The sequence below is a fragment of the Hemiscyllium ocellatum genome, chromosome 21, assembly GCF_020745735.1.
Source record: "Hemiscyllium ocellatum isolate sHemOce1 chromosome 21, sHemOce1.pat.X.cur, whole genome shotgun sequence".
NCBI lineage: Eukaryota > Metazoa > Chordata > Chondrichthyes > Orectolobiformes > Hemiscylliidae > Hemiscyllium > Hemiscyllium ocellatum.
The window spans coordinates 43072218-43099924 of NC_083421.1; the positions used below are offsets into that span (position 1 = coordinate 43072218).

Consider the following 27707-nt stretch of genomic DNA (forward strand, 5'->3'; position numbering starts at 1 on the left):
AGAGCCAGCCATCCTGGACCCAAGCTGCAGTCTGGGACAGTGTGGTCTCCTAGCTGAAGTGGGACTCCCAGCAGTGCAGGGAAAAGGTCAGTGACCTTCTACTCTCCACAGGGGCAAATGCTGCTATTTTCTCTCTGCTACCCCACACTCACAGGGCCATCCCACACTCAAACTCTGTCTCTGTACAAAGCTCTCATCATGGTTCGAGGGTGACAGCTCCCACTATTGCACACAATATATCCAAGCAAGAGCTCTCACCCACCTCATCCTCCTGCTCTTTGACCTTCCTCCTCAGTCAGTGGGAACACCTTAGAGCCTCACCACTACCTGCCTACCCCTCACTCACCTTATTGCTACAGATTGACATCTCCATAGCACCCTGACTGACCTGCCTGCAATTCCCGGACTGACTGCATCCATTTGACCTACAGAGTGACCCTGTGCCAATCCCAGATACAGATCCCCAGATTCAGAGAGCATCGAGTGCTTGGCTGACTGTTACCAACGCCTTGAACGAACATAGGACAAGTTCCTTCATAGAGTGTGACAGTCCACCCCTGACTGACTATAGCCCCTCCAACTAACCACTGCCTCACCAACTGATCACAGCACCCCCAACTGACCACAGCCCCCCTAGCTGACCACTGCCCCTCCAACTGATCACAGCCCCTCCGGCTGACCACTGCCTCACCAACTGATCACAGCACCCACAACTGATCCTAGACCCTCCAACTGACCACAGACCCCCTGGCTGACCACTGCCACTCCAACTGATCACTGCCACTCCAACTGACCACAGCCCCTCCGGCTGACCACAGCTCTCCCAACTGACCACAGCCCCCTGACTGACCACTGCCCCTCCGACTGACCGCAGCCCCTTCGACTGACTGTGCCCTTTTCAACTGACCACTGCCCCTCTGACTGACCACTGCCCCTCCGACTGACCACAGTCCCTCAGACTGACCGCAGCCCCTCCGACTGACTGCACCATCTCCGACTGACCACTTCCCCTCCGACTGACCACTGCCCCTCCGACTGACCACAGTCCCTCTGACTGACCACTGCCCCTCTGACTGATCGCAGCCCCTCCGACTAACTGCACCCTCTCCGACTGGCCACAGCCCCTCCTACTGACCACTGCCTCTCTGACCGATCACAGCCCCTCTGACTGACTGCACCCTCTCCGACTGACCACAGCCCCTCCAAATCACCACAGACTCCCCAACTGACCATGGCACTCCTGTGTGCCCACAGCCCTTCCAACTGACCACTGCCCTCCTGACTGTCCACTGCCCTCATGACTGACCACTGCCCCTCTGACTGATCACTGCCCCTCCGACTGACCATATCTAGCCCGTACTGACCATAGCCTCCCCTGCCTGACCACTGCGCCCCGATTGACCACTGGACCCCGGACTGACTGCAGCCTCTTCAACTGACCACAACCACCCCCAGCTGACCACAGCCCCTCCGACTGACACAGCCCCACTGACCGCAGACCCCTAACTGACTACAATCCCTCTGATAATACAGTCCCATCTGACTTATTGCAGTGCCCCCAACACCACAACTGACCACAGTCCCTCCCTGACTGACTGCTGACCCCTGACAGAATACAGTCCCTACTTCAGCCTACAAAGGTCTGCTACCCACTGACTTTCACATCTGGCCATGTGTTTGAAGCTGTACAGTGTGTTTGCTCTATGAAAGTCTATCGTTGGTGAAACACTATTCCACATGCCACCCTGTTGACTGACCTGCTCCCCAGTATTACAGGCTGTCTGCCTCTTCCCTCCAGCAGCCTTTAACTCAACACTGGAGACCCTATGTAATACAAAGAAGTAATATAACAGACAGTGACTGGGAGGCCAGACGTCAGTGTGTAAGCGAGTAAGTGTGTGCTAATAAAGCAATGTAAAGTAGACAGAGATTGGCAGCTCCAGGGAAACGCAAAGTGAGCAAGCATTAAGAAAGCAAGTGAAAGCCAATTCTGTGTAGAAGTGTCTCCACACTCAAAGTAACATGGCAGTAGTATACAAGCCTTGGTGTCCCTGAGCTACAATGTAAAGTGCTAAGAGACTAAACTAACGTGTGAGTAAGTCTGAGTTCAGGCTTGACAATATGGTAAGGCTGGTGGATTGTCCTTCCAAGTCAAGTGGGGAGCTCTTTATACTTTCAAAAGTGCTCCCAGACTCTGATGAGAGGATCACTCAGGCATGTTTCATTTCCTTTGAAAAAGCAGGTGAGGTGGCCAAACGAAAGTTGCAAATCACACAACACCAGGTTATAGTCCAACAGGTTTAATTGGAAGCACATTAGCTTTTGGAGCGGCGCTCCTTCATCAGGTGGTTGTGTGGCACTCCAAAAGCTAGTGTGCTACCAATTAAACCTGTTTGGACTATAACCTGGTGTTGTGTGATTTGCAACTTTGTACACCCCAGTCCAACACCGGCACCTCCAAATCAAAAGAAAGTTGGACACTGTTCAGGCAAATCTAAACCCTTAAGCCATAGTGTTAAGGGTTTAGATGGAGATGAATTTGTTAAATGTGTACAAGACAATTTTCTGATTCAGTATGTGGATATACCTACTAGAGAAAGTGCAAAACTTGACCTACTCTTGGGAAATAAGGCAGGGCAGGTGACTGAGGTGTCAGTGGAGGAGCACTTTGGGGCCAGCAACTATTAGCTTTAATATAGTAATGGAAAAAGATAGACCAGATCTAAAAGTTGAAGTTCTAAATTGGAGGAAGGCCAATTTTGACGGTATTAGGCAAGGACTTTCAAAAGTTGATTGGGGGTGGATGTTCGCAGGCATAGAGATGGCTGGAAAATGGGAAGCCTTCAAAAATGAAATAACGAGAGTCCAGAGACAATATGTTCTTGTTACGGTGAAAGGCAAGGCTGGTAGGTATAGGGAATGCTGGATGACTGGAGAAATTGAGGTTTTGGTTAAGAAAAAGAAGGAAGCATATGTCAGGTATAGACAAGATAGATCGAGTGAATCCTTTGAAGAGTATAAAGGTAGTAGGAGTATGCTTAAGAGGAAAACCAGGAGGGCAAAAAGGGAACATGAGATAGCTTTGGCACATAGAATTAAGGAGAATCCTTATAAATACATTAAGGACAAAAGGCTAACTAGGGAGAGAATAGGATCCCTCAAAGATCAGCAAGACAGCCTATGTGTGGAATAGCAAGAGATGGGGGAGATACTGAACGAGTATTTTGCATCAGTGTTTACTGTGGAGACGGACATGGAAGATACAGAATGTGGGAAATAGATGGTAACATCTTGAAAAATGTCCATATTAAAGAGAAAGAGATGCTGGATGTCTTAAAACGCAGAAAGGTGGATAAATCCCCAGGTCCTGATCAGGTGTACCCTAGTGATACGTGGGATGCTAGAGAAATGATTGATGGGCTCCTTGCTGAGATATTTCTATCATCGATAGTCATAGGTGAGGTGCCAGAAGACTGGAGGTTAGCTAACGTGTTGCCACTATTTAAGAAAGGTGATAAGGAAAAACTAGAGATCTATAGACCAGTGAGCTTGACATCGGTGGTGGGCAAGTTGTTGCAGGGAATCCTGAGGGACAGGATTTACATGTATTTGGAAAGGCAAGGATTGATTAGGGATAGTCAACATTGCTTTGTTCGTGGTTATCCTACCTCACCAACTTGATTCAATATTTGAGGAAGTAACGAAGAGGATTGATGAAGGCAGAGCAGTGGACATGATCTATATCAACGTAAGGTGTTCAACAAGGTTCCTCATGGAGGACTGGTTAGCAAGATTAGATCACATGGAATACAGGGAGAACTAGCCACTTGGACTCAGAACTAACTCAAAGGTAGAACACAGAGGGTGGTGGTGGAGAGTTGCTTTACAGACCAGTGGTATGCCACAAGGATAGATGCTGGGTCCACTTCTTTTCATCATTTGAATAAATGATCTGGATGTGAACACAGGAGATATGGTTAGTAAGTTTACAGATGACACCAAAATTGGAAGTGCAGTGGACAGAGAAGAAGGTTATCTCAGATTACAACAGGATCTTGATCAGATGAGACAATGAGCCAGGGAGTGGCAGACAGAGTTTAATTTAGATAAATGTGAGGTGTTGCGTTTTGGAAAGGCAAATCAGGGTAGACCTTATACATCCAATGAAAAGGTCCTGGGGACTGTTGCTGAACAAAGAGTGCAGGTTCATAGTTCCTTGAAAGTGGAGTCTCAGGTAGATAAGATAGTGAAGAAAGCATTTAGTGTGCTTTCCTTTGTTGGTCAGAGTGTTGAGTACAGGAATCAGGAGGTCATGTTATGGCTATACGGACACTGGTTAGGCCACTTTTGGAATATTACGTGTAATTCTGTCCTCTCTCCTCTCGGAAGAATGTTGTGAAGCTTGAAAGGGTTCGGAAAAGATTTCCAAATATGTTGCCAAGGTTGGAGAGTTTGAGCTGTAGGGAGAGGCTGATGAGGCTGGGGCTATTTTCCCTGGAGGGCCAAAGGCTGAGGTGTGACCTTTATAGAGGTTTATAAAATCATGAGGGTCATGGATAGGATAAATAGACAATGTATTTTCCTTGGGTTGAGAGAGCCAAGAATGAGAGGGCATAGATTTATGGTGAGAGGGGGGAGATTTAAACGGGACCCACAGGGTAATTTTTCATGCAAAGTGTAGTACATGTGTGGAATGAGCTGCCAGAGGAAGTGGTGGAGGCTGGTACAATTATAACATTTAAAAGGCACCTGGGTTGATATATAAATTGGAAGGGTTTAGAGCAATATGGGCCAAGTGCTGGCAAATGGGACTAGATTAATTTAGGACGTCTGGTCAGCATGGATGGGTTGGACCAAAGGGTCGTGCTGTGCACCTCTATGACACTGATTCTAAAGCAGGTTAGCAGGCAGAGTTCATCCATAAATATTGAGGATAACTTGTTGAATTTCTATGTTGGGACATGTGGAGATCTGGATGACCCAAACATATATAAGCCAATGTTTTTACTGGTCAGATCTTCAAAAGGACATGGTATTCTTTTCTAAAATGTTCCATAGGTACAAGGTGGTGAGAAAACCACAACATGCAATCAATCGGGCACCTCTCATTCCCATACCCATTTTCAAAGAACCATGTAGCAAGCTGTGAGTAGTAGATTGTGTCAGACCTTTACCACAAACAAAAGTGGGACACTAGCAAGTGCTTACAATTATAGATATGATCACTCAATTCCCAGAGGCTCTATCCTTGAGAACAATCACTCCTAAGTTTGTGATGGAGAAGTTAACCCAGTTTTTCACTCGATTGAGATAATGGATGGAGATGCAGTTGGACCAAGGTTCCAATGTTAGGTCAAGAATCTTCCAGGGGGTTATGATTATTTTGAATGAACAAAGATTAAGTATGTAGCATACTACCCCCAGCTGTAATGAAAGGTCCCACCAAACACTGAAAATAATGATTTCAACATGCTGTCATGAACGTCCTCCTGATTGGGCCAAGTGGTTAGTGTTTCTATTATTTGTCAGAGATTCTCTAATAAGTTGACTGGTTTCACTGTGTTTTTTAAGCTAGTTTATGGGCATGAGATAAGTGATCCTCTAAAACTAATTTTAGAAAAGAGTTTTCTAGAACTGATGAGTAGTTCCTCTGTATCCGCATTCTGGAAGCAGTTTAAAGGAGTCTGTAAAGTAGAGTCAAGTGTTCTATGCAAGAACACTTCAGAACATCACAAATGGGCACTGAATTGGGTCTGGGTGGGTTGCTCTTTGAAGGTTCGGTGTGGACTTGTTGGGCTGAAGGGCCTGTTTCCACATTGTAGCGAATCTAACCTAATCTAATCCTGAACATTTCAAGAGGGGATGAGATTTTAGTATTGCTTTTACAAAGAAAACTATGGGTCCGTTGTCCATATCAAGCAGTTACAAGGATTGGTGAAGGAACCTCATTTGATTGACATTCCAGATTATCAGCAAAAGCATTGACGATGTCATATATTGAAACAATACCAGCACCAAGAGGTTGATAAGCAAGTATAGGTATGTCAAGTAGTAAGGCCTATCAGGGTGAAAGTGATCGTGAAAATGACATTGAACTGGGGTAGACAAAGGTAAAAAATCAGGCAAAAAAACACCAGGTTATAGTCCAACAGGTGTATTTGGAAGCATTAGCTTTCTGAGCACTGTTCTTTCATCAGGTGGTTGTGGAGAATAAGAACATAAGACACAGAATTTATAGCAAAAGATTACAGTGTCATACAACTGAAATGACATATTGAACAAACTTGGATTGTTAAGTCTTTCATCTTTTAGAATGGGTTACGGGTGACATCTATTGTCACTTTTTGTTATAAAACCTTAAGTTATTTCAGGAAGGTGACTTAAAAGAGTTTCTAGGATTTACATATTAATGATTTGAAACCTGAAACCCATTCTAAAAGAGCTCTGAAAGCTAATGCTTCCAAATAAATCTATTGGAATATAACCTGTGTGATTTTTAACTTGATTCTAGTGAGTTAGGGTAGGTACAGTTCTGTGATGGGGCAAAAGTGAGGACTGCAGATGCTGGGGATCAGAGTCTAGATTAGAGTGGTGCTGGAAAAGCATAGCAGGTCAGGCAGCATCCGAGGAGCAGGAAAATTGACGTTTCGGGCAAAAGCCCTTCGTCAGGAATGAGGCAGGGAACCACTGGGGTGGAGAGATAAATGGGAGGGGGGGTGGGACTCGGGGGAGGTATTTAAGAGTACAATAGGTGGATGGAGGTGGGGATGAAGATGATAGGTCAGAGAGGAGGGTGGAGTGAATAGGTGGGAAGGAAAATTGACAGTTCAAGAGGGTGGTGCTGAGCTGGATGGTTGGAATTGGGGTAAGATGGGGGGAGGGGAAATGAGAAAACTGGTGAAGTCCACATTGATGCCCTAGGGTTGAAGTGTTCCGAGGCGGAAGATGAGATGTTCATAAATAAACCAGTGAAACACTTTTCTAAAATGCCAAACAAAGATATTCTTTGGTGGAAGACCAGGGCATGGGATTGCTAACAGTTCTGAGGCAAATGTTTGTCATGGCTGCAGGGAAAGACTTTCGTATCCTGATCATAGGCCTTCAGCCTTCAAAACTTCAAGTCAAAATTTTGATGTGGAGTTTGCTATTACTGCTTTATTGCTTAAAGATTGTTTACACTGCATGGAATAATGTAATTGTCAATGCTTTGTCAAGAGTATAGCTTTGTTTAAATGATCTAACTATCAGAAGTTGAAGTAAGGCATACAGAGGAACCTCAATTATCTGAACGAGATGGGTGGGCACTATTTTGTTTGGATAATTGATTATTTGGCTAATTGATTTCCTCTGGGGCTTGGAGTTTTCTGTGAAATCTGCTCCTCGTTCAGGAGACTAGACAGCAGCAGCACACCACGTGCAAGTCCCTGCCCCCAGCTCTCCACCTGCCCTCAACCCTGCCTGCCCACACCCCACCCCCACATGACCCCTCCCTCTCGCACCCCCACCAGGGGCAGCTGGACTGTACACCAACAGTAAGACTGTTGCTGTCTTTGTAGTGTAAGCCTCCAAATAGCGCATATACACACGTGCACACACACATTTTACTGCAACTTTTTGACAGGTTCTACCTCTGCCATGTACAGGTCAATGTTGGAGAGATTATCTGGGAAAGGGGGTTTAGGGTTCACCCCTGTGTAGAACTCCAGAGTAAGTGTGGGGGGAGAGAGAGAGGGCGGGAAGTCAGTCATTTAGAGACTTTAATTGGACTGTCCAGGACTGTTCTCGGCAGCATTTCGGTGAGCCGAGTTTGTTTTTAATCATTGTACCTGTAAACAAAAGACACGGATCAGGGTTGAAATAGTTCTTTGACATAAATTTTCTATTGGCACCTTGAGATCCCTTTGAATAATCTGAAATTCAGATAATTGATATTTTGATAATTGAGGTTCCTCTGTATAGCTATAGAAATGCATCAGCAGCTAAATAAAGGAGTGGCAGCTATATATTAAACTGTGCAACTGCCACTCCTCGGCCCATCAGCCCATCTAAACAAGGTCCTGTTGTACTCAGCATTCCCCACACTACCAGCCTTGCTCTTTGCACTAATAGGAATACATTGCCTTTGGACTCTTGTTATCTCATTTTTAAAGGCCTCCCACATTCCAGCCATCCATTTTCCTGTGAACAGTCACCCCCTAATCAACTTTTGAAAACCTAACATCTTCAGCACACTTGCCCCAAAGTACTTCCACACTGACAACTCAGGCACTTGCCCTTCCTTATTTCCTAGGTGAAGGTCATGTTTTGAGGCTCTTTCTGTGGTAGGTACATCCAGATATTGAATAAAAGTTATTGCATGCACTTAACAAATTCCTCTCCATCTGAACCCATAACACTGTGGCAGTCTCAGTCATTTAAGAAAGGTGGTAAGGAAAAGCCTGGGAACTATAGACCGATGAGCTTAATGTCAGTGGTGGATAATTTGTTGGAGAGGATTCTGAGGGACAAGATTTACGAGCATTTGGAAAAGCAGGGACTGATTAGGAATATTCAGCATGGCTTTGTGCATGGGAAACCGAGTCTCACTAACTTGATTGAGTTTGAAGAGGTAGCAAAGTGGATTGATGAAGGCAGACTGGTAGATGTGGTCTATATGGACTTTTTTGTTCATGTGTTTTGGGCTATTTATGGATAAGCATTTATATTTTCATATTCCAAATTTTGTGTGTTAACCAGTTTTGCATAATCATTTAATAAGTTTTGTTTATGACGAGTCAATAATTAAATAAACTGTTTGGATATTTATCTTTTAAGTCAAATAGAAAGAAAGCATACAACCAGTCACATTGACAATCTGATAAAGTAATGACATTTATGTTGCAATCTATGGATTACAGACACTAGAAAAAGACAGTGCACTGCTTCCATCTTGCTCAAAACACCATGCTCCTTACTAAGATCACTATGTGCTTTGATAGATGGATGCAAGAGGGAACCCAAGATATTTATGATAAAATGAATGGGCTTTCTGGTTTCTATCTCCATTCTCATTTCTCTAACCTCCTATTTGTCTCAATTGTAGTGAGGGGCCTGATGCTAATGCACCAAACAGTCACATTTCTTTACCACTGCTGTTTATTGTTGTGCAAATAATATTCCTTTAGTGCTGTTTTCAGAGTGCTAAAATGAATAATGTTTCAAGCTGGTCACAGTGCTAGGATTAATCCTCTTGGGGCCTTAATTCATTGAAAGTTGTGAATCATTATAATACAAAGATCTGAAGTTTGTGCTTTGTTTCCATTCCAACAGGTTACACTGGATCGTACTGTGAAGTTGATATCGATGAATGTGCAATGAAGCCTTGTTTAAATAATGGCACATGTTTGGAACGCTCCACTCAAAAGTATTATGGCCATCTCTCACAATTCAAACCCACTTTCAGTTATGCTGATGCATCTGGCTATATTTGCCTTTGTCGAAGTGGCTTTGCAGGTCAGCCTAAACTTGAAACCTAAAATGACGATTTCAGATTTAGAAATAGTGTAGAATACGGAGAGTACAGCCAGCTCCCTGCAGACACTCACTACACTGGAAATTGCAAATTAATTTGCTTCCCAAGGGTGCACTGATTTTAATATTAAACTCTTGGTGCCTCTTCTTAGAGGTTGAGGTGAAAATATTGAATAGCGATAATGGTGCCTTTCATTACTAACTGTCCTAAACATTCTAGAGGAACTTACAGGATGTATGTGGGCCATTTTATACCGTTCAAATTCATATAAAAGTTATGTTTCTGAGGTTCTATTTTTATCCAGAAAGCAGGGGTCAACTTAAGTAATTTTTTTTAGGGATTGAAGTCTGCCTTCTCCCATCATACAACTCACATAAACCTCACTGTTCATGATAGTACACCAGTTGGCCATGGATACCCAGGTCAGAGAAGGTTCCTGCTAACTCCACCCCAAAACTAGTGCAGACAGAGCCGAAAAGTATTTACCTTATTGAATGTTATTTACAAAATAATATTTTTTTGTAGCCATTTTCTTCATAACCTTGATACACCATCCAAGGATGGCTTTGAAATTCACAAAGATTAACTTTCTTACTTATTTCATAGCAAAGCTTTAGATAAGAAAACAAGAAAACCTTTCTTGTGACTTTTCATTGAGGGTTTTGTGACGCCATTTCCAAACCTGACCACAGGCAAGGTTCTCCTCTGTTTGTGTGTTTATTCTTAGATTTCTGCCTGACCTGAGCAGAGTGCTTTCCCCAATCTGTAATGCTCTTATTTCATGTTCTGAAATCTCTAGCTGCAACCTTGCAACCTCAACAAAATTAATTTGAACTGAGCTGCGTAATTAAAGATTAGATTACTTACGGTGTGGAAACAGGCCCTTTGGCCCAACAAGTCCACACCGACCCACCGAAGCGCACTCACCCAGACCCATTCCCCTACATTTACCCCTGCACCTAACACTACGGGCAATTTAGCGTGGCCAATTCACCTAACCTGCACATTTTTGGACTGTGGGGGGAAACCGGAGCACCCGGAGGAAACCCATGCAGACACGGGGAGAATGTGCAAACTCCACACAGTCAGTCGCCTGAGGCGGGAATTGAACCCGGTCTCTGGCGCTGTGAGGCAACAGTGCTAACCACTGTGCCACCGTGCTGCCCATTAAAGCTTGTTATATTATTATTTTGAGAGGTTAGACTTTAAAATAGAGGTAAATAGGTTTTGATAGTCAGAGATGGGAGGTCTGATTTTTTTTATAAAGAAAATGTCATAGTCATTTTGAACAGATAGTTCAAAACATCCTTTCCAAGAGAACATGTTACATAACTGGTTGTTACCTGGTGAGATAATTGTTCATGTGTCTACTAAGTGAAATTTTTATGACCTACAGAAAAGACAGATAACCACAAGCAGGTCAAGTTCAGAAGAAAAAAACCCATTCCAGCAGAAAGATAGTTATCAGTTTGTGGAAATCTTTAGGTCATCTGAACTATTTTAGCCACTCCAAAGTAGTCAAAGTCAATGAGTTGGCCTGTCTGTGTATCTCAGGAAGAAACAGTAATGGTCAGAATCACATCTGGGGAATATGCAGAAAGTCATTGAAAGGAGATACTTGTGATCTAATCATTGTGGATAAAATGAAGATAGAACTGATACTTCATTGGAATTAAACAACTGTAAAGGATGTTGCTGAGAAAAGGGGCTAAATCATTCTTTTGCTCTTTATAAGATCTTTCAAAATCTTCTATATATATATATATATATATATAAATAACTTTGTTTTGTACAACAGTTTTTTTGTTAAAATTACATTGACAGCCTGTGTGAATATGTTCAATCACTGACCACCACAGTAATCAAATTACCAAAACAATACTTAAGTCAGGTTTCAGTCTGAAATCAGATCTGTCCACCATTACCATCAGCTGGGATAACAGCTATGTATCTGCCGTTCCTTCATGATGCCGTATTGTCATATTAAAGGGTAGGATGGATGGGAACACAACATGTAGCAATGAGGTGGGAACTTTGACAACACATGCTGATGCACCCAGTCACGAGGAGCTGAACACTTTCAAATGGTTAGGTTTACAACAGAATGAGTTTCACTTCAATATCCAGTGGATGCTAATAAGAAGGAGCATGGATTTGTTTGAGGGTTGATCTTTATGTGAGATCAACTATTTAAGTATATGTGGTATGTGGTTTTATTTTTAATGCCTGGTAAAGGCAACAACTATTTGGATTAAAACCTTTTGGATTATTGCTGGCCAGAAGCAGTTTATCTGTTATCAAATGTAAAGCTACTATTTCCAGCTTTAAATACAAGAACAGTGTTATCTTCTTCAAAATCAAAACCTTTCAAAATTATCCATGATTTCACTAATAATGAGTTGTGTATTCAATTTGTGATGTAAATAGGCATTCTATAAATTGTTTATTAATTTGCCCACTGAACATGAATCAAGTTTACATATTTTAACACCTGAATGTTGTCCATCTGATATTTTAGGAAATTAATTTTAAAAGTGCAGAATTTTAAGGAGGGACATTGGTCTATCCCTTTTTCTACTCAGCAAAAACAATACACCTTACTTTCTTAGATACAATGCTGTAGTTTCCCCATACAGTGTCTCACAGCAAGAGCACTAAGCTAGCATAAAGATTGACCTATTCTGGGGATGAAATGACCAAAATTAGAATCCTGAAGTTGTAGAAAGATACAGCACAGGAGAACGTTATTCAGCCCATCATACCTATGTTGGATCTTTGACGGAATAATCCAGTCGTTCCGCACTCCTGCTCCTTTCACATAGCACAGCAAAGCTTTCCTGTTCAAGTGCATATCTAGTCCTTTTGGAAAGTAAATTTTGAATTTGATTCTACCACTCTTCAGGCAGTGAATTCCAGACCATTACAACTTGCTCCAAACCAGAAAATTTTCGTTCAACATTTACAGTCACCTTCATCACATGGTCCTAACAACGGTGCCAAGGCAACATTATGTAACAATTAATAAATGTAGTTCATATAGACAACAAATGGGCTGAAATAGTCCATTTATCAGCATAAATCCCAGGCTAACAGCTTCAATCTTTTATAGAGGTGAGAATTATTCAGGTCTAAATAATACCACAATAAACATGTGTGCTAAATTCCATGGACTGGAACTTAATTTGTCCTAAACAGTGGATACTTATTTGTACATTTTTTTAAAATGCTGATTTCCTAGTGTCATTTCTCAGTGTTCTGGTCACAAGCCTTGTCCAAATCATAGCTTCAGTCATCTCTGACTGAATCAGTTCAAAGTGGATCAATCAGTGAGCCTTCACTGATCTACTAAAGTAGTTGCAGCTAGAATCCACACAAAAGATTTCTGGGTCTCTAACAAAGGTGACCATTTTGCAAGACACTTCTAGAAAATTCTAGTGACACTTTTTTTGTATTATGCTGGTGAAGCACATTCAATAAATTATACCCCTTTTGAATATTCTCTGTCTCTCTAAATCAGATTCCTGGACGTTTCTGAAATAACACCAGAAGTCTTATCTTTTTCAAATACAATTATTTTTGCTTCCAGTTCTGTTTTTTATTATTTGGACACTTAACAATAAGGTGTAAAGCAAGTATCAAAACTTAACCATTTTCTCGATATTTTATTTCTGTCCTGTCCAGTTTGGAATTTAGCAAATGGTGATAACTTACCTCCATAGGGAATAAACAGATAATCAGAATGGTACAATAATCCAATATAAGAATGATTTATTGCTCATTCCTAGACTGCTTTGTGTTTGACATTGTTCAACAAAACCCTTCACTATTATTTTCAACACATGATTTCTGACTCAGGTCACGTTAAGGTGATAATTCACCCTGTAGACTAAGATTTTTTTTATGTAACAAAAGTTTCAATCATTCTGTTTTTTTTTCCTGAAAGGGGAACATTGCTCAGTGAACATCAATGAATGTGAATCTGGTCCTTGTATGAATAAAGGCACTTGTGAAGATCAAAACAATGGATTCAAGTGCCATTGTGCCCCTGGATTTACAGGTAATAGTCCCAGTGTTTCAGAGTATTTCTTCCCAAAGGGTTTTGCTCCTTACTAAGGGACATATACAGAGCTGTGAGATGCTTCCTGGTCGGTGTGGTCATTATTTATGTGCATGTCTCAAGAATGGGGTACAGGTCCAGTCAGAATATAAGACTTTCAACACTCAAGTTTCAAGAGGTCAAATAATAACAAACCTGCTGCAATGCTTTTCCATCTGTTTACAGTCTCTCCACTTGTAACCGGCTACTGAAATAAGATATGACTTACCCTGACCCACTCTATCCTTGATGAGCAGCCATTCAGTAATTGCTTTTGCAAATATAAACGATGAGATTTTCTTATTACAATATTCAATAAGGCCTTCATTCAGTGTTTTAAAATTTGTCCCAGTAATAAACCACACACAAAAAAGAAACACACTGGTATGTAGCACTCCTCAAAATAATCTAATTCAAATGGAAAAAAATTCAGCATCTGTCAGACAATGAACAATTTACCAATAAATACAAATTATAAGCACTGTCAGTGAGCTTTGTACTTTGTTTTGAAGTGATGTTGTTCTGCAAGATAGTCAGAGCCTTAGAGGTGGCAGTTTTAAAACAGTGTAGGTTATCTAACTTAAAGAATTTCCCATTTCGCACCAAATTGAAATGAAATATTCTCTGTCTTTGACTTTAACATATGTTTAAAAAGCTATTCTCTGTATCTGAAAGTAAATTGAGCAAAGTGTAGAATCTGGAGAAATGACTGTATTCAGGACAATTTTCAGAGTCGGTGTTGTTACTGGAGCAGTTGTACAAGAACTGCATAAAGATTTCAGCATGAATTCAGAGTAGTAGCTGTATTGTTTAACTAAGGGGAAAAATAAATTGTCTTAGCTGACAAATAAATGTTAGAACAAGCACACATCATGCAGTTCATCATCTTTCATTGGTTACAGCTTGAGGGTGTCTGCATATAAAACATTTCCTTCGGATAAGCTTAAATAATTTAACAATTGAATACATATTGGGATTTTTTTTAGTATCAGAATATATATCTTGAAATAAAATTGGACAAATATATACTACACTGCAGGTAAGAAGTCTGCTCATTTAATGCTCAGGACCATAGGCATCAAACCTCAACAAAAATAATCATTGTGTAGAGCTAGGTTGTCTCTGAAAGCAAGTAGGGAACAAGTATAGAAGTATTCTTGTAACTGGCAGTCATTTGGTAAATTGTGTGAGATATTCATTTCCACATTTAAAATGCTATTCTTTTATTTGACAGCCTGCCAGTAGATAAAATTCAGATAAAATTCAGAATAATTAACAGCAAGACTCAATGTAAATGTTGACTCTATGTTGTGTCCAAAAAGAAATACATGCAGCCTACCATTTTGAAATGGGTTAGTACCCATACAATAGGAGATGCCTCCTTTGATGTCCTTGGTCCCATTACTTCATCACTTTATTTATTTTAGTTTTTATCAAGAAATTTAACACTAAAATATTGCATGTTGCAAAACCTTTGGGCTGAATGTTCCCATTTTTTGTCAGCGTTTTATCAAGTGAGATTCATAAGGCTTGTCTGCTAATGCCCGTGACAATATTTCTCAATAACCTTCTATTTTTTTGTCTCAGTAATTATGCATTATGCTGGAATCATGTTGGAAGTGCTCACTGTGGTTGGGAACTTGAGACGTTCATGCAACTGCATCGTGTTTAAACCCTGCCTGAGCAACACTTCACATACTGCAAACTAGGAATGGCCTTCACATTGTGGCCCTGCTCCTTTACCCCAAAGGAAATGACCCAGAACGGCAGGTTAGCTTCTTGATTAGAGTGGTGCTGGAAAAGCATAGCAGTTCAGGCAGCATCCGAGGAGCAGGAAAATCGACGTTTCAGGCAAAAGCCCTTCATCAGGAATAGAGGCAGAGTGCCTGCAGGGTGGAGAGATAAATGAGAGGAGGGTGGGGGTGGGGAGAAAGTAGCATAGAGTACAGTATGTGAGTGGCGGTGGGTGGAAAGGAAGATAGGCAGGTAGCACAAGTCATGGGGACGGTGCTGAGCTGGAAGTTTGGAACTGGGGTAAGGTGGGGGGAGGGGAAATGAGGAAACTGGTGAAGTCCACATTGATGCCCTGGAGTTGAAGTGTTCCGAGGCGGAAGATGAGGCGTTCTTCCTCCAGGGTCGGATGGTGAGGGAGCAGCAGTGAAGGAGGCCCAGGACCTCCATGTCCACAGCTGAGTGGGAGGGGGAGTTGAAATGTTGGGCCACGGGGCGATGGGGTTGATTGGTGCAGGTGTCCCAGAGATGTTCCCTGAAGCGCTCTATGAAGAAGCGTCCAGTCTCCACAATGTAGAGGAGACTGCATTGGTAGCAACGGATACAATAAATGATATTGGTGGATGTGCTCATCCATAGGAACCAAGAGGTGCTGGTGAACAGGAGGACATGCTTTCTCCTGCTGACCAGCAAAGGAGGCCACGCTACTAGTCTCAACCAGCTTGAACCAAGATAACAGTCCAGGTCAGTGCAGTGTCTTGGGTGACATAAGGAGGTCAGTGATCTTCTGTACTCCAAAAGGCTAGGTGCCAATGTTTTCTCTGCTGCCTCACCCTCAGAGGGCCAGCACTCACACTCACAGGGCTATTATTCACACTCACTGGGCTGTCATTGGCACTCACTGAGCCTTCACACACACTCACAGGGCCACTATTTACACTCACTGAGCCATTATTCACACTCTCTGGGCCAGCACTCATACTCACTGGGCCACCATTCACACTCACTGGGCCGTTATTCACACTCACTGGGCTGTCACTCACACTCATTGGACCATTATTCACACTCACTGGGCCACCATTCACACTCACTGGGCCATTATTCACACTCACTGGGCTGGCACTCACACTCACTCTGCCACAGCACAAACTTCCCATGAAAACATTGGACTTCAATTCTCACCTTTGCATACATCTTGTCCACTCAATGGCTTTTATCCATCTCCACCATCCGCTTACTAATACTACCTGCTCTCTGTACTCCCTGCACACTCGCTGGGGTGATCTAACCATCTTTCTTGCCCTTGTATTGTAACTAAATGCTCTCCCATCCATTAACATCATACTGAGTCCTCACCTTTAGCTCATTGAAGAAAAAAACAACCTATCCCTAGGTCTGGACTCAGACAAGCCCATTGACTGAATGTGGTGGTCCTCCCCCACTGACAGTAGATCCCTTCACCCGAGTAAGGACTACTCATCTTTGACTTTCAATTATAGCTACATAGTTGAAGCACCTGCAATGTGCTTACCTTGCAATTTCTGGACGGAGCATGTGCAAACTGCAACATGTGCACCCCTTTGACAGTTTAGTGTTTGACACTGTGATGAGCTGCCCCCTCTCCCAACCCATAAAGGAGCAATGCAAACCACAGAGGCCAAATAAGTGCAAACTAACTGAGTGCTATGAAATTAAGCTAAGAGCCATAAGATATATCCAACATGGATGCATGAAATGAATGTGTATTTCCCAGTGCGCAAACTGACTGGCAGAAATTTTTTTTAACTATCTCTAAACTCCAAAGTGAAGTGCTGATTGATTGAAATGGTGTGAGACTTGGTCCAAGAGCAGGCATGATTGTTTGGTGAGGCTGGAGGTTTGGTCTGACTGATTGGTTTGGATAAAGAGTGGAGGAGGGTGGTGTCACATGGAGCAGGAGGAACATTTCAGACAGAGTAGGTCAAAGACCCAGAGAAGCGCATAGCAGGCTGCTACTGTCAAGTGCCCACTCTGACTCTCATGTCGGGAATTGGCGTTGCTCAGTTTCCAAGGAAAGGAGAGAATTGGGAGCTGCTGCAAATGAGGTGAGTTACACTAATAATAAGATGCAAATGTATGGAAATAGGGTAGTCACCACTCATTATGTGAGATTCTGAATTCATCATTTAAGCCTTTAGGGACAATCAATTCTTTTTCTCAGTGTTGAAATTCTGATTCCTTTTCATTTTTGCTGTATTTTTCCAGTTATCACCAATCCCCATGCTGCTTAAGAGTGTGCAATAATCTGTTCTTTGAAACTTATATTACAGGGAAATATTTGTGTTCTGATGGACCCAGAGCTTTACAATTTTGTGCAGATGATATATTTCTGCTGTAGGTACATTGTGAATATTTGTATTGATGGGATCAAAAACATAGAAACTGGGAGCAAGAGTAGGCCATTCGGTCCTTTGAGCCAGCTCAACGCTCAGTCTGATCTAAGTTTCATGGATCTTCACTCAGGTGAAATGGAAAGTCAAGCTGTTCAGGAGCAGGACATTCGTCTGCTCATGAAATTCAAGGCTGGTAATTTCCTAATTTAACATTTCCTATCTCATCAAGTAAAATAGTTTAATGGCTACTTCAATCTTCAATTCACAACATTGTCATGACTCACTTTAAAAAACACAAATACAAATCATGCTTCAGTACTCATACTTTTCAGATGAACAGTAAATAGTTAGAGAAACTTTCAGTCAGTGTACTGTATATATAATAATATGATGCATATAAAGGAAGAGGTTCAATAGTCTTTGTATGGCAATTAATTCAGTGTCTGTAATGTTTAATTCCCACAGACCTGTAACAATACGTCTTGCAATGTGGTGTATTTCATTGAATACCCCAGTTGCTCACTGCTGAGATTTCTAATGGAACATTCCATCAAGGGGTAGTTGCTTATTGACCACTGACCCAAATTTGACTTGCTTTTTGGAAAGTGATGACGACTTTTACAGTCGTGGAAACCAAGCAAGTTTTACTATTGAAAAGATACGAGAAGCTAAAATGCAAGGTCACATTCGCAGTTTTGCCGAACAATTTCTTTTTAGAAAAATGGAGTTTGGTGGAACTGAATAAACAGCAGCAGGTGGTTTAGTCACACTGACCCCTCTCATAAATTCAATGGGCTGAATGAATGTGCGTGGGAGCGAAGCTGACAGCAAAATAATAGAGGCTAATCTTCTCTGCAGTGTAAATTAGGCGAGCCATAGCCAGACTGTTCAAACTTCTGCTTGCAGCTTATTACATCAAATTAGCATCACAGAACCATCGAAAACTTCCACAAACATTTCAGTTGGAAAAGACAGCAAATCAAAGAGTAAGACCTCAGATCTCTAGTGATTCAGAACTTGATCAGACTTTAAAGCTTTGACTGAACGCCTCATGCTGACCAATTTCAGACGCAACAGATTATGATTAAGTTAACCCTTGACCCAAGTCAGTTGAGTCCATGGATTAGAGAAGCTGATAATAATTATAAAACAAGGACCTGAATCAGCATAAAATATGCTCAACAAATAGTTGTACATCATACCAAGATAAATTAGATTTTCCCTGATTTATCTCTGATGATGATGCTTTTGATGTTTTGTTCCCTTTTAAAGTATTACGCTTATTATCTATGGAAAATGAAAACAGGCAACGTGCTGAGTATAGTAATATCCAGTGAACATTAGGTTCAATTGAACTAAGAAATTTACTTTTTAAGCAGTCATACAGCAGTTACATTTACTATGCAGTGCATGCAGGCATGACATGACTTACAATTGACTCCAAGTAGGAGTAGCATCATTTGCAATGTACTGTGTGAGAGTATTGGGCTATAACTGCATAATGATAAATATTGGATAGTTTTGCTGAAAAAAGCCCCAAGGTAGTGAGCCAACAACTTAAATAATTTCAATACTTAATCTTCAAACACATTGAAAATTCACATTATGTGAGATCTTGGTTAAATTTAATATCTTAACTAAGTGAAATGATCAGGTTATACACCAACAGGTTTATTTGAAGTCATAAGCTTTTGGAGCACTGCTCCTTCAAGTGGCAAACTTAACTTTACCTGATGAGGGAGCAGCGCTCCGAAAGCTTGTGAATTCAAATAAATCTGTTGGACTATGACCTACTGTCATGTGACATCTGACTTTGTCCACCCCAGTCCAACACCAGCACCTTCATAGTATGGGTCAAAAGATGTTATATGATGCAAAAAATGCATGGAGTGATTTTAACGATGGGTGATGCCATAAAATGATTGATGTTGAATTATTGCTAATTATACATCATCTCCCAAAGTCAAAATGATCCCCAGAGCTTTTTCGGTGGAGAATAGGAGAAAACCTGTTCTCATCTGCCCCCCTTTTCACTTGAACAGTGGCCATTCCTAACTAGTTACAGACAGAATTTTTTTTGTGTGAATTTATGGATCGGTTGCACATTCTTAAGTTTGGTGTTAAAACCAGTTCCTCTGAGAGGTTATTATTACAAAGCATTACTGATGTCATACTACATCGAGGCAAATTATTTACAGAGGGTGATTCACATATGGAATGAACTTCTTGAGGAAGTGGTGGATGTGGGTACATTACAACGTTTAGAAGACATTTCCACCAGTACATGTAAAGGAAAGGTTTGGAAGGATAGGGACCAGGAAGAGGAGGTGGGACTTGTTTAGTGGGATTATGTTCATTACGGACTGGTTGGACCAAAGTATCTGTTTCCGTTCTGAATGATGCTACTCTGCTGGTAGCCTATCGTTAAGCATAAATTATGCATATTTAATGCAAAGAAACAATATGTCACACAAAAATATTTTTCCTAGGAATTCAATTTCCCTAAAATTCTGTTTTACAGTTCCTCTATTTGCAACTGTGTTTTCACAGTCCTTGCATTTGCAATTGTTTCTCATCTGACTCTACTTACAGGGAAAGAAATGTCTTTAGTTATTTGCATCTGAGGTTTGAAAATGAATGTTTAGCCGCTATAATTATGAACCTGGATCCTGCAGCCCTGCTCAGTTAGATTTAATTTTTATTTATTGAGGGCATTCAAACATAAATTACTAGCCTGCTGCCGTTCTTGCTAATTATTGTATTTAATTGAGAATATTTAGAATGTGTTGCAGGAATATAACATACATGATGATTTTGAATATACATACATAAGGTGCCAATGATCTTTACTTCTAAAAAATTAACTTTCAACCCATTAGAGAGGCTTTTCAGTTACTGTTCTCAAGAATTATGCACCTCCTTTGAGACATTGATAAATCTACAATGTTGAACATTGTAAAGAGAATAAAGACATAGGACCTGACTTTTAAGATACCATTTGTTTGAACAAACAACGGAACTTAAACTTTGAGAAAAGTGGCTAGAATGCAAATGTCATGACATAAATGAAAATATTCAATCCTCATGACACAAAAAGCATCCACAGATTACAAAACAATTATTTTCATGATGTTACCAAGGGTTTCCATGGTCAGGTCATCTCCTTCTCTACAGGCTCATGAATATAAAAACAACAAAGAAGCTATTTGGCTCATTATGCACACTTTGAAAGAGACAGCTCCTGTGATACAGTTAGCTAGGCTTTGCCTTTGTTTTTACTGATTGTGTTTTCAGGATCCGAAGGACAGTAGGGCAGGAATTGGTGAGGGGGAAGGGAGCCAGATGTGTCAGCTCAATTAAAAACAGGGGAGTGACTCTGGTGCTGCAGCTTTCCTAGCTGACATTCTGTAAGAGGTTAGGTTGCCACTTAATGGACCAAGCTGTTTTATCAAAAAATAGATTTGTGCGCAAATCAACGAAGGAAGTTACAGAACAATCTTTAGTCTGTAGATGTAGCTCAGAACATTCAACTGGAACAATTGCATAGCTTAAGCACAGAGTGTACAATTAAGGGCATTTTCTGTTTGGCTCATTTACATCAACTGTTGATGTCTATAAGCATTTCTAACTGAACTAAACACATACAGTTAGGACACATCAGTTAAAAGCAAATTGCAAGTCCAGTGTACAGTTAAATTTGTGATTCACCACGCCAGTTATACCTTTGCATCATAGATCTGAGGTTGGAATGAAGCACTGATATTCTTGTGGTAGCTTAAAATCCTTTTGTGGACCTTTGACTTATTACTTTAGTATAGTAAGACTCTGTAGGTCAAATTGATGATGAATGGCCTTTACACCAATATATAATACACTAGAAAGTGAAGAAATAAGCATTCTTCATGTCAATCCCGACAGGACCCAGCTGGTTAGGGATAAAGAGGAGGCAGATTACTGGCGCGACAAACTTATATTAAAGTGCAGCCCTCTGTATATGGGTTGGTTTAATTACTAATCGCTTTTGCCTGACTGGCACTAGGATAGCACATGCACATTCAGTGTTTTGTTATAGTCGGACACTTGCACAAATGCAGAGAGGAAAACCACAATGAAATCTTTCCTTTCTCAAGTGTTCTTTTGTGGACTTTTTCATATTACAGGTATTGGTGTCATAATTTTTTGTGCATTTAAGACTGTCTTTCTGTGAAGTAGAATCTTAATTTTAATCTGTTGTTACAGTTTAATGAAGTGTAATATTCCAGGAAATATATGCATGAAGGAATTCCTGCTGTGGCTTTAGATTTAAGTCCAATCTAGCTAATCTATTTATATTTAATTATGAATTTTCTATGTTGTTTCTGTTAGTTTTTTTGAGAAATAATATGCAATTTCTCAGAACCTTCAAAAATAAGCAGATAATCCCAACAGCATAATCATTATCTTTATATTTGTTTTAAATACAACTCCGCGAACAGGGAGTCAGTAAATTTTCTATGGCATATCAATTCAGTTTTAAAATTAAAACGTATATGTAATGTTTGTCTTTACAAACTCTTAACTTGTATTCACTTTAAAGTTTCAATATTATATTGATATTCCACCTTTTCACCATGATTTAGTAATAGTTTCTCATGTGTAAAATAATGTGTTGCACTGAATTTACTTTACATTTTACAAATTTGGCTGATTTTTCAAGCATACAGAGCCCACCGATTCCCTTTTCTTTGTTTTCTTTCTAATGTTGGGAAGGGGATCCTGTGGGGAAGGAAGCATTTGATAGCAAGAACAGAGTCTAATAGTATTAAATGTTGGCTCTCTCTTTTTCAAAAAAATACAAAATGGCATTGCAGGGAAGTTGGAACAATGTTGATGTTTGAAGTGCACACTTTTAAATTTCATTACATGAATATCTGCCTTAGATTGCTGAAAATCTCAATATAGGGATTAAAAACAAAATGGAATTATCATAAAATCTATGCTGTTTCAAAATACCAGGGACAAATGTGAATAGGAGAGAATCAGTGCGCAGGATCTTAACGTTGCTTTGGCTAAGTATAATGTCATGAGTTTTATGGAAGATTTCACTCCAGGTTTTCTCATGCTATCTTTCCAAACTTGCCTCATGAACTACCCACCCCACCCCTTTGGTGCCCCTCATGCCTGCTGCTAGCCCAATTCTCTCACTGAGATGAAGGGCTCCAGCTCAAAATGTTGATTCTCCTGCTGTTCAGATGCTGCCTGACCTGCTGTGCTATTCCAGCAACACACTCTCAACTCTGATCTCCAGCATCTGCAGACCTCACTGCCTCCCAATTCTCTCACTCGCTGTACCTAGAAGAACTTGCTACTGTTGGAATATCCAAGAAAGAAAAGTCATAACTGATGCTTGCACCATCTTTAAAAGCCCATTGTGCACTCAGAGATGTGCTCTCAGTCCAGACCTGCCCCGCACTGTATGTGACATTTGCCTGGATGTGGAAGATAAGGGTAAATTTGGTGGCCTGCTTTGCAGATGGGAAGCTAGAAGCTGGGCCAGTGCTGAGGAGGGTTATCCTGATTTCCAATGACCAGCAGAGGAGATCACACCCATTAGACCCTGGCAGCCTGCTCTGAGGTTGCCATCCAGTTCATTGATGTCACAGCAGTCTGGACCAATGTCCAACATTGAAGGAAGAAGGTCATTTATCATATCCTCATAGCAAGGGGAGGGGCCACCATCTTCTCTCTGATACCTGACACACACTCTCTCTCTGCTGTTGCACTCACCTCCCTCAAGGCTCATGCTCTTCCTCTATCACTGTTAGATGCAACAGCACCTTCTCTCATTCATTCTAAACCACCCTGAACCTTCATCTTCCTAGGCCTGCATTCCCTCTGCACTGGTGAGCACTCACTCTGCACACTCCATTGGTCCCCCACCAACTCCAGCACTAACAGCTGAGAGTGCAGTGGAAAAGCACAGCAGGTCAGGCAGCATCTGAGGAGCAGGAGAATCGACGTTTTGGCCAAAAGCCCTTCATCCTTTTCCAGCACCACACTCTCGACTCTAATCTCTAGCATCTACAGTCCTCACTTTCGCTATTTTGACTCCGAGGTCAAGGGTTTGACTTGCAGAACCTGGAGAGAGGAGGCATCGCTACCTGTGAGGGGTTAGAGGCAGTGTACAAGGAATGACACCAACAGCAGGGTGAATGGGAGAGTGGCCATGGTGTGTAGAGTGGCACTTACTCATTTGACAGGACATGAATGTTTCCACATCTCCACGGAACAATCTCGGTATTCCCCTGTGAGAGCCAGTAGTGGGCTTCCTGTAGTAGGCCTTTTGTGCCCAGCTCCTCTTGTAATGAGAAGAAATGGCAGGAAGCAGTCAGATTACAATGGGTGGCTCAACTCTTGGCTCTGATGCATGTGTGAGGCCAAGGTCCTGAGAGATGGAGGAGGTAGATCAGAGGGCACTGAAGGGTTTGTTTTGTGTGAGGCTGAGGGAGAAAAGAAGATGAGGGATTGAGTTGCAGAAAATAATGAGTGTGGGAGGTGACACAGATAGAATGAGACTGAGGTGGCAGAGAGAAGAGAGCGTCACTTACCCTGGCAGAGCGGAGAAGGTCATTGACCTTCTTGTGGAAGGGCTGGCTGTTCTTTCACAGACAGGAGGTGACGTTGACCTGCACGGCAGCTTTGGACCAGGCTGGCAGTGTCTGGTGGCAGGGCTTTCTCTGCCAGTCGTCCACGCATCTCCGCTGCACCACTCCCATCCTCTAGGGGAAGAGGTTGGAGAACTGTAGTGCCATCTTCCCCTTCTCCAACATCTTTCAACTCTGTCCATGACCAAATAGGGCAGCTTCACAATGCCAGTGCTCTGTCAAAGATGGAGCGGATGCTGGTATTTCCACGAATATCTGATGAGTCATGATGGAAACATCATGTGGTAAGATGGGCCAGAAATCGGATTTGGAGGCCACCATAACAACATGGTCAGTAATTTCTGTAGTGATTTTGGTAAGATATGGTGACAAACCCTCTCAAACTCTTCATATAACTAGGACTTTACCAAAAGAACTGTAAGATCCAGCCGAAAAGAGAAACGAAGACCTTGCTTTAAACAGAGCACTGATGAATTGTCTGAAGGGTTATTTTTATTGTTTTTTGATGAAATGGTAAATCACCACTGTCCTCCCAGCCCATGTGGTACTAATCACTAGCACAAAACCAACCTAACGAAAGAAATGTTGATGTAGATTTCTCAACAATATCACGGAAAGAAATGGATTGAGTGTTTATTGATGCGCATTATTGTCTGAGTAAAAGGAATGATCTGAATGTTTGTTATCCTCGTTTCCCTCTAAACGGCCTCCTGGTTTCCCTCATCCAATGGCAAGTTCCTTTAGGTTCATCCGAAAGCACAGATAATTTTGAAAATATGTTTTTAAATGGTAATTTTGTAATGGTTTAGCCATTAAAATAAATGTTCACATCACTGACAATATTGCATAATTGTTAGTCTAACAGGGCTCAAGTTCTCAAACTTCTGTTTCAGATACAATAGTGTCAACAGCCATGACCCCATGAAATCTCAGTGACAACAGATAATATGTGCAACCAAAATACAAGAATCTGCTAATCACTTTAAAAAGTTGCAACGTAATAAACCATAGAATCATCAAATCTGTACAGTGTGATACAGGTCACTTAGACCAAGCCACATCAACCCTCTGAAGAGTAACCCATCCAGACCCATTCCCCTACCCTATTACTCTACATTTTCCTTGACTAATGCACCTACTTCATTGGTCAGAATATTGAGTACAGGAGTTGGGAGGTGATGTTGCAGCAATATACTACATTGGTTAGGCCACTTTTGAAATATTGCGTGCAATTCTGGTCTCCTTTCTATCGCAAAGATGTTGTGAAACATGAAAGGGTTCAGAAAAGATTTATAAGGATGTTGCCAGGGTTGGAGGATTTGAGCTATAGGGAGAGGTTGAATAGGATTGGGCTGTTTTCCCTGGAGCGTTGGAGGCTGAAGGGTGACCTTATAGAGGTTTATAAAATCATGAGGGGCATGGATAGGATAAATAGACAAGGTCTTTTCCCTGAAGTGGGGGAGTCCAGGACTAGAGGGTGTAGATTTAGGGTGAGAAGGGAAAGATATAAAAGAGACCTAAGGGACGTTTTCATGCAGAGGGTGGTGCATGTGTGGAATGAGCTGCTAGAGGAAGTGGTGGAGGCTAGTATAATTGCAACATTTAAAAGGCACCTGGATAGGTATATGAACAGAAAGGGTTTGGAGGGACATTGGCCGGGTGCTGGCAGGAGGGACTAGATTGGGTTGGGATATCTGATTGGCATGGACAAGTTGGACCGAAGGGTCTGTTTCCATGCTGTACATCTCTATGACTCTAACCAACATTTCCCTGAACACTACGGGCAATTTAGCATGACCAATTCATCTAACCTGCACATCTTTGGATTATGGGAGGAAGCCAGAGCATCCTGAGGAAACCCGTGCAAACACCTGGAGAATGTGCAAACTCCACACAGGCCTGAGCTGGGAATTGAACCCAGATCCCTGGCACTGTGAGGCAGCAGTGCTAGTGATGTTAACTGGCACCTGGTTGAGAATATCCAGGTTTTATAATTTTCATCTTTGTTGGTGTAAAATAAGGAGCTCAAAACTGACTCATAGAAGCCAAAGGAGTCAAAGGAATTGGCTGCAGATTGAAACTTTTCCTATTTCTTGAATTCCAGGGCATTCTTTAGTGACCAGTTGCTTTCTACCTTGAAGGCATTGTTTCCCCAGACCCTGGAACTCTCATGGGTAGTCAGTCTCTTTCTCCAGTTGGGATAATGAATGCATGGAGCTTGAGCTGCAGCATTTGGAATGTTTTGCAGTTTGTAGAGGTTTGAAGAAGGGAGGTCAGTAGAACCTAAATTCAGGTGCAAACTAAAATAGATTTGAACCTGAGTCAGTGGGAAAGCTGGGATGCAGGCAGATCATATTGGAAGGCCTTGCTGTTTGTGAGGATAATTCAGCATGAATCTTCGTTCGAGATCATCAGCATGTTTCTGCATTGCAACTCCAGATTTCGCCTACAGGGGCAGCCAGGGAGATTGACGGTGTTAAGGGCAGAAACCCATAGGAGCTAAGAAGGAAGAGTTCAGTCTTCCCTTCATAAATTCAGACTCAGTGAGCACTTACAATTTGGACACTCCAAATAAAAAGCAAAATACTGTGGATGCTGCAAATCTGAAATAAAAACAGAACATGCTGAAGAACCTCAGCAGAACTGGCAGCATCTGTGGAGGAAGGAACAGTGTTAGTGTTTTAAGTTACCAGAAAGATGGGTCCCTTTGTGCTATCAGCTTTAGATCCTGCTATTATAGATGATATCTCCAGGATGAAGTATATAGATCTTCAGGAAGGACTGAAGATCTACTCTGATATTCATCATCAGAGATCTTTCAGTAATCAGTAAGCGAGATAGTGTTCTTGTTGGGATGAACATGATTGAAACTAAGAAAGAACACGGTGCTACAAAGCTAAATGCCCAGGAGAGACTTTAGCCAACAGTATCAAAATCAGCCAGCCAGTTATATAGAGAAGGATATCTTAAAGTCATTGTCACAGTCATTGTCACATTGTCTCTTTGAGTCCTGAAGAAGGGTTACACCCAAAACGTTGACTTCTCCACTTCCTGATGCTGCCTGGCCTTGCTGTGCTCTACCAGCCTCCTGCTTGCTTACCTTTGATTCCAGCATCTGCAGTTTTTTTTTGTCTCTAACATTGTTTTTGTTGGTTTAAGAAGAAACCAGAAGGAAAGGTATTAAGTAGGTGGTGCTAGGAGGTGTAAGGTGTAACTACTGAGACAACACGACATTTTAATAAAGTTTGTCTTTTCAGGGTTTTTTGTATTGCAACTTAAATTAGTGTCCTCTGAACCTTGAGCAACCAATGGATACAGGTCTTTATCATTTATGTTCAGTCTCCTCATGATTT

General features: G+C 41.5%; 1 protein-coding gene across 1 annotated transcript in view; it reads left to right on the top strand.

Annotated features, from left to right (window-relative positions):
• Positions 1-27707, top strand: part of LOC132825661 (protein crumbs homolog 1-like) — a 110213-nt gene that overhangs the window by 39440 nt on the left and 43066 nt on the right. Inside the window, exons 5-6 of the mRNA XM_060841037.1 lie at positions 9310-9492; positions 13455-13568. Coding sequence (XP_060697020.1) covers positions 9310-9492; positions 13455-13568 — 297 coding nt within the window. The remainder of the gene's footprint in view (positions 1-9309; positions 9493-13454; positions 13569-27707) is intronic.